Source organism: Lampris incognitus, chromosome 19 (genome assembly GCF_029633865.1).
Source record: "Lampris incognitus isolate fLamInc1 chromosome 19, fLamInc1.hap2, whole genome shotgun sequence".
Lineage (NCBI taxonomy): Eukaryota > Metazoa > Chordata > Actinopteri > Lampriformes > Lampridae > Lampris > Lampris incognitus.
Genome location: NC_079229.1, coordinates 27,683,284 through 27,702,662, shown reverse-complemented (window position 1 = coordinate 27,702,662; position 19,379 = coordinate 27,683,284). Strand labels below are relative to the sequence as shown.

Genomic DNA, 19,379 nt, shown 5'->3' with positions numbered 1-19,379 from the left:
ATATGAGCCGCTCCCACGGTAAACCCTTAAATGTAAATTGTATTCTCTAAAACAGAGGGAAAAGTAGAACATATGAACCAACTACCCCCATCTACAAATGCATTCGCTTTTACAATTAATCTAACAATTCTGACATTAGATCTAGAATAACCAAGCCACAATTTATAAAGCTGAAAAGATGTGCAAAAAAAAAAACCAAGCTGTTGCACGATAACACATATCTTAACATAATAAAGCATATCAATACTTCCACAAAGTAATAGTTTTTGTGAATATGCTCATGTGTATGTGTGTGTATATACATGTATATGTATGCACACACGTATATATACACACGTATATATGTATTTATATACACATACATACACACGTATATATATACATACACATATATACACGTGCGTGTGTGTGTGTGTGTATATATATATGTACACACACACACACACGTATAAATATACGTACACTACCGTTCAAAAGTTTGGGATCACCCAAACAATTTCGTGTTTTCCATGAAAAGTCACACTTATTCACCACCATATGTTGTGAAATGAATAGAAAATAGAGTCAAGACATTGACAAGGTTAGAAATAATGATTTGTATTTGAAATAAGATTTTTTTACATCAAACTTTGCTTTCGTCAAAGAATCCTCCATTTGCAGCAATTACAGCATTGCAGACCTTTGGCATACTAGCTGTTAATTTGTTGAGGTAATCTGGAGAAATTGCACCCCACGCTTCCAGAAGCAGCTCCCACAAGTTGGATTGGTTGGATGGGCACTTCTTTGAGCAGATTGAGTTTCTGGAGCATCACATTTGTGGGGTCAATTAAACGCTCAAAATGGCCAGAAAAAGAGAACTTTCATCTGAAACTCGACAGTCTATTCTTGTTCTTAGAAATGAAGGCTATTCCATGCGAGAAATTGCTAAGAAATTGAAGATTTCCTACACCGGTGTGTACTACTCCCTTCAGAGGACAGCACAAACAGGCTCTAACAGGTACTATTTAATGAAGATGCCAGTTGGGGACCTGTGAGGCGTCTGTTTCTCAAACTAGAGACTCTAATGTACTTATCTTCTTGCTCAGTTGTGCAACGCGGCCTCCCACTTCTTTTTCTACTCTGGTTAGAGCCTGTTTGTGCTGTCCTCTGAAGGGAGTAGTACACACCGGTGTAGGAAATCTTCAATTTCTTAGCAATTTCTCGCATGGAATAGCCTTCATTTCTAAGAACAAGAATAGACTGTCGAGTTTCAGATGAAAGTTCTCTTTTTCTGGCCATTTTGAGCGTTTAATTGACCCCACAAATGTGATGCTCCAGAAACTCAATCTGCTCAAAGAAGTGCCCATCCAACCAATCCAACTTGTGGGAGCTGCTTCTGGAAGCGTGGGGTGCAATTTCTCCAGATTACCTCAACAAATTAACAGCTAGAATGCAAAAGGTCTGCAATGCTGTAATTGCTGCAAATGGAGGATTCTTTGACGAAAGCAAAGTTTGATGTAAAAAAAATCTTATTTCAAATACAAATCATTATTTCTAACCTTGTCAATGTCTTGACTCTATTTTCTATTCATTTCACAACATATGGTGGTGAATAAGTGTGACTTTTCATGGAAAACACAAAATTGTTTGGGTGATCCCAAACTTTTGAACGGTAGTGTATATATAGAACATTTGTGTCGGTGTGCATTGCCTGTGTGATACACATTCCCCTCTCTGATGTGGCACTTTCCAAGACGTGACCTTTGTGGAGTCCAACCCACCATTTTCTTTTGCTCTCTTTGCCACTGGTCCTTGACTTCTTTTCGCAGTTTGTCCAGCTCGTTCTTTCTGGCCAGGAGAGGCTGAAAGCAACAAAAAACACACACTTAAAGTGAGTAGTGCTGCCCTCTTTCTCATATGGCCGAGAAAGGAATGCCCATCTCCATCAATGCATCACACAGAGAGGTTGGTTTTACTCGGTAGTTGCACTGACATACCTGCATGAATTTGTTGGTTTGGAGGGCGGCAGCTGTCTGCAGCAGGAGCTGACTGTACTCAATGTCATTTCTGAAAGCTGACATGTAGATCTCACGGAATGGCATAAACTCCTTCAATAAGGAGGAGAAAGTAAGTAAGTGTCAATTCCCATTGCACAATAGATAACTTTAAAAGGAAACAAAAAGATGTGGTATTGAAATATTACACACACACACACACACACACACACACACACACACACACACACACACACACACACACACACACACACACACCTATCAAAACCATCAAAATCGAATCAAAATCACCTGTTGACTAGCAAGTGTCTTGGCGGATTCGGCCATTTTGGCGTAGCTCTTGGCACACTCGATATCTGCAAATCAACCACCATGGGATACGTTTTATTTAAAACCCTAATTTTCAACTTTAATAAAGCTAAACATTCTGATATAGAGTAACAACTAAACGTTATTAGTTTATATTAACCGGGGACCACAAATGTGCTGCCTTGCATGAGGTCCTCAGGCTGTGAAATAAAATCAAAACAGCAAATAACATGTGGGTAAAAAGTACAAAAATGTGTGTGTGTGTGTGTGTGTGTGTGCACGCGCGCACACGCCTTGCATCATATGTTCAGTACATCGCGATAAAGGACAACTTTGTTGACTTGCCAAATGACCTAATACCAGACAGCAACCATTCATTAACCAGTTTACTGAACAAAAGCTTCATAGAACACACAACCTTGGGCTTACATGAAACTTCCTCATGTCACCTGTAGTGAGCGCACAATCGATGCAATTAGTATCTTTCTTTCTTTTTACCTACAGATAGTAGTGTATGCTCCAGTTGGTACGCTATATTACGAGATGCTATATTGTATACTCAAGTCAGTATGCATTGACGTATTGTACATTTTTGCTCTTTAGGTATTTTAGTCACACCTTGATCTCAGGTTTAAATACTTCAAGCACTACATTTCCAAAGTCAGTGGAACATGGCAGTGAGATGTTGCATGGTTTGGAGATGGTGGCACTGATGAAAAGACAGGAGGCAGAGTTGGATGCATCAGAGCTGAAGATGCTAAAATTTTCACTGGGAGTGACAAAGAAGGACAGGATTAGGAACGAGTATATTAGAAGGACAGCTCAGGTTGGACGGTTTGGAGACAAAGCAAGACAGGCAAGACTGAGATGGTTTGGATATATGTGGAGGAGAGATGCTGGGTACATTGGGAGAAGGATGCTGAAGATGGAGCTGCCAGGGAAGAGGAAAAGAGGAAGGCCAAAGAGGAGGTTTATGGATGTGGTGGGGGAGGACATGTAGGTGGCTGGTGTGACAGAGGAAGATGCAGAGGACAGGAAGCGATGGAAAGGCATGATCCGCAGCAGCCGAAAGTAGTAGTAGAGATCCAAAGTCAGTGGAATTCTTTCTGGCATAATATAGTAGTATTAAAGCCAGTCTCTATATCATCCCAAACAATAGCACAACAACAACCCACAACCCAGTCAGGCAGTGAGCACATCAGTCTCTGTCCATGTCCCACTAAAAGTCATGCACATTTGTATGTAGTATGTGGTAGTATCTTTGTAGCCATGTCTTACTATATGGAGGGATATAGGTCTTGATGTAAGTATGTACAAAGACTCAGACTTCAGACTGTTCAGACTATCCATCTACCTGTCTATATTTTACGAAGGCAAAATGTAGAACAGATATGAGCCAGAGAAGGCAAGCAGAGCCCCAGCAGAGTCTGTACCCCAACTCACCCATACTGAGGCGCTTCTCCACCCAGGCCAGCAGCTCTTTGGTGTACTTGGACCAGGACTTGGCGTACAGCAAGGCTGACTCCACGCCGCTATTGATCCTCTGCAGTGCCCCGTCCACCTCTTCGGCCTGGGCCGGCGGAGACGGTCCTGTGAGAATCACCGAAATCCCATAAGCCAGGTCATAAAATAAAGGCTTAAACATTGCTGTTGACAGCCCACCACCATCCAACACGCCCCTTACCACAGTGGACATATGTCTGTACTTGTGTGTCTGTGGATGTATGTGTATGGATTCATTAATATCTATGACTTGTGTCAGGGAGAAAAGCTGGCCCCGACCTTGGAGAAAGGTAATACCTTTGTGAAGATAAGTGATTCTGACAGGGGACTGACTGCTGCATGTATTAATATGCAGTTAAGCTGATGGGTCACAAGGACTTGACAGCTAGTAGGACTGTTGCCCTACATATCCCATCAAACCAACCCCGTGACACACAAACACACACACGCCCAAAGTGGTGTAACGCAAGCAACATTAGATGTTAAATAAAGTGAATAAATACATTTTCATTGTTCCCAACACATCTTCCTGCATTTATTTGCCTCGACACATTTCCCAAGTAGGTACTGTGGTTGTGTGTTGGGGGGGGGGGTCGTTCTCACCTGGAGGATCATCTTTCTCTGGACCGGATCCTCCAGATTCCACAGAGAGGTTCTCAAAAGACTGAAAAAAAGATGGACAGAACAGCTCCACAGTGAGGAGAGTGCTTTACCTCCAGTTCACCCCATGGTTTGCTATGTTAACCTGCTCATGGTGAGGCTAATCAGAATACCAACCTCCCTTTTAAAAGCTGTTACGAAATCCACAGTAGGAAAACAACACCACAAATCATGTTATCAATTCATCAGCAGGTGGAGGCCATTTTGGAGAATGAATTTAAACTGGAAGTACTCTGTTAACCCTTAAACTCTGCAATGCGGCTGTTTCCTAATGACATTTGACCTCTTTCTGACACTGGGCCACATCCTGAGGACAGTGTACAGTTATTCACCCGACAGTAAATGTTAAATTCTGAGCACTGGCCAATATTAAGTCCAAAACTTAATCCACGAGGATTACTAAACAAAAAACAACTTGGATTTTGATATCAGTAGATAAGAATCAATTTTTCTTCACCAAAGAGAGTGAACACATTACGCATCAACATGTAAATGACCAATGTAGCAGTAAGTGTCATGTACCCATGTGTAACTGTATGGCGGTATGAATATATAAGTATGAGTGAAAGTGCACTTGAATTTTGTTGTTTGGAGGTGAATCTGTATTTTGCTGTACAGGCTGTGGTAACAAATTTCTGCTCGTAAGACAATGAAGTAATAAAGTCACCTTCTTACATGCCTCAAAACCTTTTTGCACTGGACTTGAGCATCAGAGAACTTCTTCAATACAGATACGCTACCGTAGCCTGTAAGCATTTCAGCATCCAACGCTAGTGTCAGAGCATCCCTGATATTCTGAAAACAAACAAGGCTTGCACAGGTAAGGAACATACTATGAATATGATCGGTTTCTTTTTCTTACTCTGCTTTTCCTAGTTAGGGGGAGCCCCAACACTGATCCATTCTCTACATCTCCCATAAGGAAGTCAGACACTCTAGAAAAACAAAGAAAACACAGAAAGAAGTATTGGAGGAGGGCAGGTATGGTCAAGCTGTTGCACTTTTAGGATTATTTGTGACCAGCCACATTGGATTGGAAATAGGAGTCTGACTAGAGTTCATCGAAAACGTATTTGAGGCTATTTTACAATGCAATGAATCGTCATATCAGTGTCGAGTGTCAAGTGTTAAACCGCTGCATAGACCAGCACACTGGAGAATCTTAGTTTTAATGAAATTTTTCTTGGGTGCGACAAGTAAAGGAAACTGGCCTTGAAGAAACTTGACAGGGAATTAAATGTAGTAGTAGCAGCAGCTCAATCATTTACTAGTGTTTCGATGGAGTCATCAATAAAAGTGATAAAAGCCATTTTAAAATCACTCTGATGCAGTACTCACACATTGCCAAAGGTGAACGCCAATGTGTCTATAGCTGTGTAGATCTCACTGAAAAGCTTCTGTTTGTTCTCTTCATTCACCTCCTTAAAGTTCACCCCTGTCAGAGAATGATGAAGTCAGTCAGGTTTTGTTGGGAAACATAAACCCTGCCACCATGACACACTACACCAATCAGTGATCCAAGACACCGTGTACTCGCACACTTTCTCTCGCTGTGTTAAGATAGGAATAAATGCCCAAATAGTTAATCATCAAGTGCAAAGGGTGACTCATCATCCTCTTTAAGGGTCATTAAAAGTCTTAAGTCATTCTGTACTCAAATCTGACCAACACGAAAGAGCTACGAGTTTCTTTAAATTGTGGCATGTCAAGAGTGTTTGAGTCCTTTTAAAACAATACATATTGCATTTCAATATGAAATATCCATCTCTCAAGTCAACATGGTAAATATTGGACCTTAAAAAATTATATGATTATATTTCATATTATGAGTTACATTTTTTTATATATTGAGCAATGAACACACACACACACACACACACACACACACACACACACACACACACACACACCCTTCCCAACAAAATGGACGAATAGTAATGTGGTATGAAACTGTTTATGGATTCCATGGCTGTATCTCCAAAGCTTTAAATCTCAGAGTGAAACCATTGACTACAGTTGTACATATTTGGCTGTAATCTGTATAGATAACCGTTTCCTGCCTCTAGTCTAAACACAGTAGTCAGGATACTTAAAGACAGAACGGAGGAAAAACACCGAGGTAAATGTGGCCGTAATCAGTCTTCACAATAAACTTCCTGTCATGACTGAGCAAAGAGAAAATAAACTACCCGAAAGAGACCGAGAAAACGACAGCAAACACGAAGAACTACCCCAATGACGTCACTGACCGTTTCCCTGCTTCCATGATGTTCTTATTCCTTCCTTTCTGCTCGGACAATGGAAGCTTTCAAGAAGTTCAAAGAGCCAAGCTGAGCAAATATATTTTTAATGGAAATCCTGCATTAAGGACGTCTGATCACGTCAACCGTTTACACTTTGCTGCGGTTTAAGCAATGTTTTTTCTTCAGAGCGATATGGAGAATATAATCACGGGAAATTTTACACGTTATCGATATATATAAATATCACGATATCTGCTTGCATGTGTAAAAACACCACATTAAAGAATCCAATTGAGGCTCATCGCAAACTGTTTGGCAATTTAAAGTATACCAAACCAAAATCCCTTTTCAAATTACACTCACTCAACTATTTCAGATCTCATTTTGTAAAATTTCAGGTAGAAGATTCTACCATCTGTTTAGACAACAAAATTGTGTATCTCAATACGACAACGTCCGAGTTTCCTCCCAATGCAATACTACTGAAAGATGAAAAACGATCACATTGAACTACTGCCAACTGGTTTATATACCTTTTTTTAAATCATTAAATTTTATTCAATTATCTGGTCATTATTTGTAGAAATGGATTAGAGATGTCATAAAGAAGTTTGTGAGCTAGTTATGGGCAGATTTTAAAATCTTATGACTGTCTAGAAAAGCAGGATACTTCCTGGAAATCGTGTCCCGGTTCTCACAGTGCTATAGCCAAATGCATCTGAACCTCAACATAAGTTGTCCTGCTAAACGCAGCCACACAAGGCAAGCCGCTACTTACCCACAAATGAGGACAGCAAATCACTCTCTTAGCACATGGTGCACAGAGTATTTTATTATACTATAGACTGGCACAACCAGAAATTTTCCTTTTCTCCTTAAACATTTGTGTTGTTTATCTGGAAGCAGTCTTCCTGATTGGGACTATCAACTACTATAACTACTGGGTGACGGGGACATGCTTCAGATGAAGCGCCCCGCTTATTGTGGAAGCTAACCTTTCATCAAAAAGTTATGATATTCCAGAAGGTCTGGGGGATATGTCCTCCGATTAATTACAAAAAAGTCTCCCCTTTAGAATACAGAAAAGGTAGTTGATACAGGTATTGGTCCAAGTGACGATTTTCCCAAAAATCCAGGTCTTGAAGATGGTAAGTCCCGGGAAGAAAGATGGAAAAAAGGAAAAGGACGAGGGGTCGTGATGGGGTTCAGTGTCCACAGGACCCCAGGATCTCCTGTAAACTTGGACTGACTAACCACTTAAAACTGAGCTGCTACAGCTCTTCTTCCTCCAACACCCCTCCACACACAGACACAGAGAGAGGCACACACACACACACACACACACACACACACACACACACACACACACACACACACACACACACACACACACACACACCACCTGCCCCCAACAGGACATCCTGAGGCTCGCTAGAATACAATGCCAGTACTCGCTCAGGCCCCCACTGGCTGTCCAAACGTGGAAGTTACATCATCGGGCAAAAATGGCATTGTTTCAATAGAAAAGCACAACCCACTCGAGACGCACATCAGCTGGACACTCCTAGGCAGAAATGTGTGGATGAGAGGATCTCGTATTGATACCTGAACACATACTGATGGAGACGTTGACCATAGCTTGGAGGTCGTGACTCGGGGGTGGGGTATAATTAGTAATGGCTAAAAACACAAATCAGGTGAAACCACATGGAGAAGACATCATGAGTGATCCCAGTACTCTGGAGCATTATGTCAGTCTCCGGCTAAATAATTGTCTAAGGTAAGTTAAAAGGCAAGTGTAGATGGTACTTTATAATACTTTTTAAATGAGTTTTTATGCAACTGCTTCCATTGTTATCCATGTTATTGTTTGCCTCACTGGTCCTGTTTATGGTGACACGTACTCCGTTACTTAATCAATGCATTCATTAAATCATGAAATAATGACTTCCAAAAATGAGATCATTATGAAGAAAAACATGGCCAGAAAAACAAAAAATAAAAAAAAGAACATGAAAAAAAAGATTATATCTTCTCCTAAATACAAAAGGGGTATTGAAATCCCGGATCTTTCTGGCGTTGACCCTTACTCTCATTCTGCCTCTCTCCACTCCCTGGATAAAAGCCAGCGCTCTGTAAGTCATCGCTCTGCTGCTATGGGATGGATTAGGCCAAGCATAGGAGATTCTGGCGGGCCCTGCAAGAATAACTAGGCAGCCAACAGGTGGACAGTCTCCCAGAGAGACACACCCACACATGCATGAGACGGCAGGCGAGAGAGAGAGAGAGAGAGAGAGAGAGAGAGAGAGAGAGAGAGAGAGAGAGAGAGAGAGAGAGAGAGAGAGAGAGAGAGAGAGACAGACAGACAGACAGACAGACAGACAGACAGACAGACAGACAGACAGACAGACAGACAGACAGACAGACAGAGACAGCGAGACAGAGATAGACATACAGACAGAGAGAGAGACACACACACACACAGCAAGACAGACAGACAGACAAGACAGAGAGACAAGAGAGCTTTATATTCAGCTCATGGTGCCAAGAAGCATTCTCTGCATTGTCTCTACCTGCTTGGATTATTTTACTCTCCTGTTAAGCTGTGAAAACCTGTGTGTCTATGAGGCTGTGTATGTGTATTGCAGTGTGTGTGTGTGTGTGTGTGTGTGTATGTGTGTGTGTGTGTGTGTGGACTGAGTTTTGACAGTCAAGGATGTCTTTCACCTGGGTGATCTGACTCTGTCATCATACGAGCAATCAGGAGGTGAGCTATGCCAGCCACCTAGTGGCAGAAAGGGAATCACACTAAAATCTCCCACAAAACAGAGGTGCTAATCTCATTTCAGGAGGACAAATGCATTCTAAATCTATGAACTACTGGCTATCCATCTCAACAGCATTAATTTTCTGCATTAAATATGGTTCATGAAGACTTTGCATGAAGGCTTAAACTCTCATCTGCCAGTTGATCCACCCAGAAGCATCAAGACACACACACACAAAAAAAACCTTCTATCAGAGAACTGCTACACAATCCACCATAGTCTTTCTCAGAAAAGGTCAAACTAAGTCTCTTGTCACTGTGCATCAGAATAAGAAGTGTTTGATTCTAATGTAGCCAGGTAGCATACACTCTTGCGTGCTAGTGATAGAACTTGTATGGGCATCATAATTGTACAAGCACCCATGTGCATGCACACACCCAGGTATGTGTGAACATATTCCAAATACTTAAAAGGATCATAAAATACTGACGCGTATATGCTGTTTTATGTATGCACGCACACGTACACAAAAACACCTCAGCCTTTGTTCAGTTCACCGTGTCACTGTTTTTTTATTAAGTCAAAGCTTTGCAAAAAATATGCAGCTAAAGCGGGGCCCTTGCAAATCGAGACGAGGTATACTCAGGGGATTGTTGTGCGGCGGCCAAGTTGGGAATTGACCTGCATGCCAGATCATAATCTCAAAGAGAGAGGGAGAGACAGAGAGAGAGAGAGAGACAGAATAGATGGGAGGGTAAATGGGACTCTTCACTTTGAGTTCGCTCTGAACTGTGAGACAAAACTCAAAAGCACAAAGATTTCACAGCCACATGGAGATGTCCAACTTCAAATTAATATTGTATTCACATGCTTTTTAAAGGGTTTTGGATGCTCACTACTGCATTCTAAGAACCAGTGTTGTTTTTTTTAAATGTTAGTTTGCCTTGAAGACTTGAGAGGAACTGTTCAGGGAAAAAATGCAGCAAACCCCCCCCCCCCCAAAAAACAAAAAAACAAAACAGGAAGCTCTTTCAGCTGTGGCCTTTTTATGCCTTAAGAAGAGTGTGAGAGAAACAGAATATCTGCGTTAGAGAGCAGGAGAGAGGGTGTCAGGGAAGGGGTAGGGGGTAGATAAGGAAAGACAGAAAACAGATGCCAGATGACTGGAGGAGGAGGTGGTAAGAAGTTCAGAGATGCTGTGATAGTGTGTGTGTGTGTGTGTGTACATGCAAGTATGAGGGAGGACCTCTCATCAGGGCTAACCTTTGACCCTTGCGATGACGGTTCCTGCAGCACTGAGTATGTCCACCGAGTTGAGGCTCTGGTGTTTGCTGATAACGGCCTTCAGGACGCGCAGGAGCTCACCAAGGCGCTCATGGACCGCTTGATGGAGGCAGTCCTGATGCTCTGAAAGGATGCAGAGAAGAGGAATCATGGAGGCAAAAATTATGCAAACAGATGGATTTACAATGGACTTTTCAATTTTACATCCGGTAGAGTTTTCATGACTTCTAGACTTCTATTCGAATGTCTACAAAACAAGCGAGATTGCCTCATTGCTAAGTTAGAGTGTAATTTACTGTGTGTACTGTGCAAAATCACCGACTTATGGCCCATTTGGGGAGACTGACCCATATTCGATGTAAACCCCAAAAGGTACACACCTCAATTGACCAGTGTGTAAAAAATTGCTGGTGAAAAGGCCGGGTGCGGTCAGAAGACATCAACTGTTGTTCATCTACTGTTGATCAATTGCAGGTTCTCTCAGGTCAGAGCATTTCCTTGTTCTTTTATTTTCTTTGCTAGGTTTAACATTTTTATTTATTCTTAACCCTTGTACTTATATTTTCTCTTCATCACATGACATATTTTCGTTTTATCTGTCACCAGCACTGGGCCTGCTGAGTTGGTTGGTTTTCTTCTTTTATTACATTACATTACATTACAGTCATTTAGCCGACGCTTTTATCCAAAGCGACTTACAATAAGTGCATTTAACTTAGGAAATTAGGAGAACTACTAGTCATCAGAGGTCATAAGTGCATCTAAACAAGCATCTAAGCGCAAAACCAGTGCTAAAGTAAAAGTGCAAGAAAGAGGTTTTTTTTAAATGAGTGAATACAATAAGTGCTAAGAACAAGTAACAGGGTAGTAGTTCTTAAAGAGGTGAGTTTTCAACCTGCACCGAAAGATGGGCAGCGACTCCACTGTCCTGACATCAGTGGCGAGTTCATTCCACCACTGTTGGGCCAGGACAGAAAAGAGCCGTGACCGGGTCGATCGGCAGCAAGGGCCTCTGAGCGACGGGGCAACCAGGCGTCCCGAGGCAGCAGAGCGAAGCGGTTGAGCGGGGGTGTAGGGCTTGACCATGGCCTGGAGATTGGAAGGAGCTGTTCCTTTCACTGCCCTGTAGGCTAGCACCAGAGTCTTATACTGGGAGCCAGTGTAGGGACATGAGAAGGGGAGTTGTGTGGGAGAACTTAGGGCGGTTGAACACCAGACAAGCTGCAGCTTTCTGAACAAGCTCCAGAGGTCTGATGGCCGACACCGGGGCTCCAGCAAGGAGGGAGTTGCTGTAGTCCAGCCGGGAGATGACCAGAGCCTGGATGAGCACCTGTGCCGTCTTGTTGGTGAGGAATGGGCGAATCCTCCTGATGTTATAGAGGAGAAATCTGCAGGAGCGAGCAACCGATGCAACGTTTGCAGCAAACGACAATTGGTCGTCCAGGATCACACCCAGATTCCTCACAGTCCAAGCTGGCGTTACCACGGTGTTGTCAATGGTGATAGCCAGGTCTCGGTGCGGGCAACCTCTCCCCGCGAGGAACATCAGCTCTGTCTTGTCCAGATTGAGCTTCAGGTGGTGTGTCGCCATCCACTCCGAGATGTCAGTCAAGCACGCAGCAATGCGTGTCTCTACTTGTGTGTCAGAGGGAGGAAAGGGCAAGATCAGCTGGGTGTCATCAGCATAAAAATGGTAAGAGAGAGAAGTCATGCGAGCGAATAACAGAACCCAGGGATGTCATGTACAGGGAGAAAAGGAGAGGACCCAGAACCGAACCCTGTGGAACGCCTTTTATCATTACACCCCCTCCCCCTTTTCTCCCCAATTGTACTTGGCGAGTTACCCCACTCTACTGAGCTTTCCTGGTCACTGCTCCAACCCCTCTGCCAATCCAGAGAGGGCTGCAGACTACCACATGCCTCCTCCGATACATGTGGAGTCGCCAGCCGCTTCTTTTCACCTGACAGTGAGGAGTTTCACCAGGGGGACATAGCACGTGGGCGGATCACGCTATTCCGACCAGAGGAGGCGCTAGTGCAGCAACCAGGACACATACCAACATCCGGCTTCCCACCTGCAGACACGACCGATTGTGTCTGTAGGGACGCCCGACCAAGCTGGAGGTAACATGGGGATTCGAACTGGCGATCCCCATGTTGGTAGGCAACAGAATAGACCGCTACACTACCCGGATGCCCTACATCCACTTTATACCTGTGCTTTTTCACATAACAGAAAGCACACTGCACTGCTTTCGTAAAAAAAAAAGAAAAAGAAAGCTATATATATTTTGGATTGATTAATTTCAAGCCCTGTCAGGATGAACATATGTTTGAACTGACATCAGATTCGTGTCACTTTAAAAAAAAAAAGAAAAGAAAAGAAAAATTAAAAGATGTTGCTAAAAACACACTCTCTATATTTTACCTTGCTAGCCTGTAAAGAATTGAATCTCCAAAAGAAGCTGTCCTGTCTCACAGAGGAATATATGGTAGTCTGGGTGTGAGGTATTGCTTCCATAAAAGATTGGTTTTTCTGCGGCATTTGTGGTGGAAGTCATAACATTTCCACGTAGTCCTGGGCCACATTCAGGTAGGCTATGTCAGCTAGGAAAAGTTCTCTGTTGGTTTTTAGGGATACCATGACAGCCATGTTAAATTGCCACAGCCATCCATTCATATGGAGGTCCCGGTCAACACCGCAGAAGCCAATCGTCTGCCTGGGGCCACGGGCCATAAAAACAGAGACGACGGCCCGTATTTCTTCGCCTTTACCGAATTTACGACTAGCCGTCAAACTGGACCAACAAAACAACCCAATGAATAACAACACGACCTGGAGTGATCATTCGGTAATTAGCGGTTATCTAGTCAGCTATCCAGAGAGAGCGCGGGATCTCATGGTTGTGTTTTTGCTACGTGCTGGACGTGACCACGGCGAACACTGAGTCACTACAGAGCTGTTTTCACATCACCTCCCCTTGCTAACACGACCCTGGCGTAGTCAAGGAGGGAAGAAGTCTTGCGAGGGCAGCGGAACTGAGAAGTGTGAATGAGTAAGTGAGGTGACCTTAGGTATTGGGGTGTTGTTTTTTTTTACTACTTCCTAGAAAATTTTATTGACCCTGGAACAGCAGGTGTGACACACCTCTGACACAGTTCATTACGATTTGCTTTCCCAGGGTCTGCTGATACAGAGCAGGATAAAAGGACACCAGTGCAGGGGTTTACAAAGGTACACACACACACACACAAACACACACACACACACACACACACACACACACACACACACACGCGATGAAATACTCACCCATATACACAGACACCAAATCTCTCTCCCTTTTCCCCAGTCTTTTCCACACACACACACACACACACACACAAATACAAAAAATGGGCGCAGGCAGTTAAAGCCACATTTATGCTGACAGTCACCCCTGGATTACCCATCGTATGGAAAGAGGGATCAGGGAGACTTTAGCCGTCTCCCAGTCTTTCTTTTATTCATTTGCATTCTTTTTTGGAGCAGGACAAAAAGCGCCGGCGGTGGGACTAATGTTACTGGGTGTGTGTGGCCGTCATGACAATGCCAGCCTGCGGCCAGACCAGGAAATCCAGCCAGCTGACCAGCGGCTGACCGCTTCACACTGACCGACAGGTCATAACATCACAAACCGCCAAACAACCCAGAGAGCAGCTCTGAGGACACACGCTGTCAGCTGTCAAACAGAACAAGCGCCCCAATATAGAACATGCGCCGTCTGGGGACAGACAAGACAGACGTCTTCATTTATAAGATTCAAAACGTAGGCGTTTCCTGGTATGCGAGATTAACGCACTTGGTCTGGCCGAGTTTTTGGCCGCTACCTCAATATAACCCAATAAGATTTGATAGGCTCAACAATCCAGACGGCATCATGTATAAATAACCTTGCAGATTCAGAACAACGAAGTACCACATAGCAAATTACCTAGTTTCAATAATTCTAGGTCACTTACTGGATTACTTAAGAACAAATGCAATCCCCCAAAAAGTGCAATAATTTTGGATTTATAAAACACACTTTCAACTGGTCAGTGGGTCGCTAAACAGTAAGCTCTTCCAAAGATTAAAAGAATAGAAAATGTCAATTAAAAATAACAAAACAACACGAGAAATTTTGCAGCTTGGTAAACAAAGCCCTTTGCACAAACAGCCGACATCACAAATTGAGCCTGCCAACACCCTTTTCATGGGACCTATTGAGTCCTATACTCTTCAATAGCAACCATCTTAATCCATCTTCATCACATGTCACACACAGCGCCTTCCAGTGTCCAAAAGCTGGTGGGTTGTAATGACGGAAGCCTCTTGTCCTTTTGTTTTAGCCCTTCACTTCCAGCTAGGCTGGAAAACAGCCAGTGGTGTGCTTTTGGCTCTCCAGTTCATACTACTGGGACCTAATACTTTGATTCCCTGCATATGGGCATGCAACAAAAAGACTTCCTCTGTGAGTCTCAATTAATTCATCAAAAAAAACAAAAAACAAACAAACAGGTAATTATGATGATGGGAGGCAAGAAAAACGAGTTTATTAAATGCATGATGGTATAAACTCATGTGTCTGTCTAAATAAATACTTCCCTGCAGGATGGCATCCCAATCATACGTTAGCTCATTTTTCCATTCTGATCTTAATCAACTTGACTACCTTCTGTAGGGTCTGCTGCTTCAAAAGGCTTTATGACCTGATATGGGCGAGCTCAACCCACAAAGTCTGGATTGTGGGTCGACATTTAGAATGAGCCATCTCAAACCTTAAGCCCTTAATAGGTTCACGTCATTTTAGATTCCATTTATGGACATTTATCCTCTGAGTGACAAAACCCACACAATGGTGCTAAATGCGGGAGAGTAACACTATCCCGAATCCCAGGAGCATCTTGTGGTTTATTAGGGGCCGGCCTAAACCTGAATACCAACAAGATAGAGGCCGTTCCTTTCTAAAACCTCCATGGGCTTCAATCTACAATGGCTGTTGTGTGCCTATTGGGCCATCCTAAATGCAGGCTAATTAGCAAGACATTCTGCTTGCATCCACCAGCCCAGCAGGACACGGGATAATGTACAGAGACTGATGATTTAACCTCACAACAGCCAATTTGAGGGGGACACAATAGGGAGAGGACTCTTTCTCACCAGGGAGAGCCTGCATTACATGGCTCTCACAAATGAATATGGCTTTGGCGAGGTTTGCAAATTTTACAGCTAAACTTTTAAAGGGAAATTTTAGGGAAGTTGGGGGAGGGAGATTTTTTTTTTTTTTACATGCAAATATTAGTTTTTACCCATGTAAAGATCAGTGAAAGACAAATAGGCTGCCTGGAAGAATCCTTGCGTTTTAACTCTAAAGACCACAGGGTGTCCAGTGCGAGCTTGTTTGAGTGTGGAGACCTCACCATTGTCCCTGGGGCCACTAGCAAATAGTGGGACTGGTCGCCTCATTGGCCAGTCACATGAGGCATTTATGGAACAATAAATCACAACCCTAGCTTTTCACATTTCACAGGAGAGAAGAGGGCTTGGAGTACATGTGCAGTGGGGGGAGGAGAAGAGTGATAGGGCAAAAGCGGTGGTGGGTATGAGAGATGAAGGAGCTGAGGTCATGTGGCATCAGTGGTGGCAGTTCCCTCGGGTTTGGTCCCAAATTTACCCCCTGCACCACACATGCAAGCTTTACTAGGGGTTATGAGAGAAAATGTGAGAGAGACATTCCAGAGAATAAAAAGCACTGGCAAATAAAGGCTGCAGGGGGATCAGGCTCTGATCCTGATGAGAAGGAGGCCGCGGTTCGGGTGCCGGAGGCTGCTAGCCCCACATTGCCAGGTTTTTACTTCATTAGCGTCATGGAAACCCGACATTCCAACCTCTTTTTAGGGAGCAGGGATAGTTTGGGGAGGGATGGGGATGGGCAATGCAGGGGAGGGGCTGGAAGGGGATCCATAATGAAAACATTGTCAGATCATTCACCATCGAGATGACACCTCAATACCAAAACATTCAGACACCCCACCAGTGTGGAAGGCAGCTGTCCTCTGAGTCAAGCAGGGCTGCTCATGTGCCTGAAAGTGGTGGTGAAATGGATGTGAATCTACATACTTGTCAGTAATACAAGGCCAAACATATCAATAAGGAAACATTCTTCCATATCCAAAGGTGTTGTTACACCTGAAAATAAACTATCAATTCTTTTCTCATAAAATCTAAGTTAATCTCACTCAAGGCTTAGCATCAACAGCATGATTCCCCTATAGCACGTAACATCCACTGGGGACTGATACAATATGACTTGGCAACATTCCTTTCACTGTGACCCTAGCTATGCTCAGTCATGCATTGAAAATCATGGGAGCAATGTATTATTTATGCTTCAAAACATTTGAGAGAACGGAGGGGTGCTTATTGCCACAAAGCAAGTGTGAAATCACTAAACATGTCACAACTGGGTCTGCAGAGATCAGATCAAATGAAAGGAGCCCATGGTGAAGGAGGCCTGGTAGGGTGTTGGACAGGGTAGCCATGACTAATGTCAATCAAAACCCCTCAATGTGTCCTATTGAAGCAGACCACAGCTGGACATTCCATTTACTCTCTCCCTGAATAACCAACGAGGACTTTGGTGTGGCAGTTGTTTAAAAGAAGAGGTGCATTCATCAAAGTGAGGTCAAGTCTCAAGGGGCTCCTTTGAGACTCCCCTCACTTTGTCAAGGGAAAATTAACCAAATGTGGGTCCGATAATCAATCACCGCATCACTCATTAACCTCTATTTTGTTCAAAGGAATTCTTGGTTAATTGTTCAGGGCAGTATTTCCCAACCCAGTCCTCAAGTACTCCATCTCCGGCAGATTTTCCCTGCATAGGTTAAGGTCTACTCATGCTTATTCAACCAATCAGTACTTAATTATGTCAGATTTGGCACACCTGGCATAGTTAAGTGCTATATGATTGGGTGAGTGACTACAATCAGGCCAACCTATTGAGAGCTCAGAAGAAAATCTGCAGGACACGAGGTTATTCAGGATCAGGTTGGGAAACACTGGCTAAGGAATGTGACATTTCACCCTAAAACACATAGTTCACAGGATATTCACATAGTTTAAGTGACCAAAATCATTTCAATTCAAAGACCCACTGATTTCTCCAACCGGGGGGTGGGGTGGGGTGGGTGCTGCAAAATGGATCCACTTAACCTTTAACATATAGCTGTCTGTAGGGGCAGGACCATTCTGATGGGTGGCCCATACATCCGAAAGATCCCCCCTCCCTTTCCACACTTCCTGTGGCCCTGGTTCACCTCTGTTCACAGACCACCGGCAGTCCACTCCAAGGATTAGGAGATTACATGCAGCTGGTAAAAGGCAGGGGACCTTTGCCTTCTCAGACTTGTATGCTCATGCCAGGGCATTCCCTGCTGTTCCACCTTTCATGCGCTCTTTCCCATGGCTGCATATACAAAGAGCCAGCGTTTAAAGAGAGCCCCAGGCTTTACATAGAGCACCTTCCGCTGTGGTGGGGGCTTCGATGTTCCCGCTCTGTAGTATGCTGTATCAAACAAGCCTGTTTTTGCTGGTAACACAAAATAACCAAATTATATAAATGAAATAGATCCTCAATCAGAGCTGGGTATCTGAAGTCATTCACATTTTGAGGTATTCTTATTACTGAGTGGGGTAAACACGGGGAAGACTTTGTGATATGCTGAATGAAAATAGTACTTAAAATTGCAAGTCCGGCGAGAAAATGCTACTCAGTGGCATCAAATTAAAAGTCAAGAGCTTGAACACAGTCATGCCAGGGGTAAGCTCATAAACCACCCCCCAATCTTTCTCTAGTCAACAACCCTGTTTATTGTTGGATATTTCTCTCTTTAGTCCTTAGCATATCAATGAGATTCCTAGTGTGGAGTCAAGAATTTTCTATTTTTCCCCCTTTTCTTTTCTTCTTGGAGCTGTCCATCAAGGCAAGCTTTTACTCTGGATATATACCCCCTCCTCTTGAGGCTAAACTTTGAAGGCTGGCATTCCAGCTATGCTTTATTTAAGAGCCAATCCCCTCCAAACTGCAGCCTGTCGCTGGCAGCTAAATTAGTGAGGCATTAGCTTGGAGAGACTGCAGTGGCTCGCCACACTGTTTAGTGCTGGGATAAAGAAAAGTCCAGCAGAACAGGGAGCTGCGAGATACATCTTAATACATCTGAGAATAGCTAACTGAACAACTCTCATCAGCACACCTGTCAGCGCCAGAATAGCGGGGGGGCTGGCGAACATTGAGGACAAGGAGACATTGTTTAACTTCACTACTGTTCTAATCCAGGGTAAATGGAGTTTTTGCAGTGGGATGCTTCTTAGGTCTCCAAAACATGATTTGTTTATTAACCGTCAAGCATTTTGGTTGTTCACAGTCAGGTAAGAGTGATAGGGCCAAATCTGAGTAAAAATAACAAAAAATAGAAAGAAAGAACAAAAGCTGAGATGTTCAGGAGTTTCACTGTTTGTGTATAAAATCAAAATTGCTTCAATGGGGATTAACCGTATTATGTTAAAATCTAATTAGCGTCTCGAAAGGTTCTTGAAT

General features: G+C 43.4%; 1 protein-coding gene across 4 annotated transcripts in view; it reads right to left on the bottom strand.

Moving 5' to 3' along the window:
• LOC130129718 (rho GTPase-activating protein 29-like) overlaps nt 1-19,379 on the bottom strand; it is a 47,629-nt gene that overhangs the window by 16,283 nt on the left and 11,967 nt on the right. For 3 of the 4 annotated variants that reach the window (XM_056299320.1, XM_056299321.1, XM_056299323.1), the window contains 8 exons: nt 10,741-10,884; nt 5,805-5,901; nt 5,329-5,401; nt 4,410-4,470; nt 3,747-3,893; nt 2,286-2,350; nt 1,977-2,087; nt 1,761-1,841 (listed from right to left, as the gene is read on the bottom strand). In XM_056299320.1, coding sequence (XP_056155295.1) covers nt 1,761-1,841; nt 1,977-2,087; nt 2,286-2,350; nt 3,747-3,893; nt 4,410-4,470; nt 5,329-5,401; nt 5,805-5,901; nt 10,741-10,884 — 779 coding nt within the window. Of the gene's footprint in view, nt 1-1,760; nt 1,842-1,976; nt 2,088-2,285; nt 2,351-3,746; nt 3,894-4,409; nt 4,471-5,328; nt 5,402-5,804; nt 5,902-7,704; nt 8,006-10,740; nt 10,885-19,379 lie in introns of those variants that run through there. The other variant, XM_056299322.1, reaches the window with a different exon arrangement.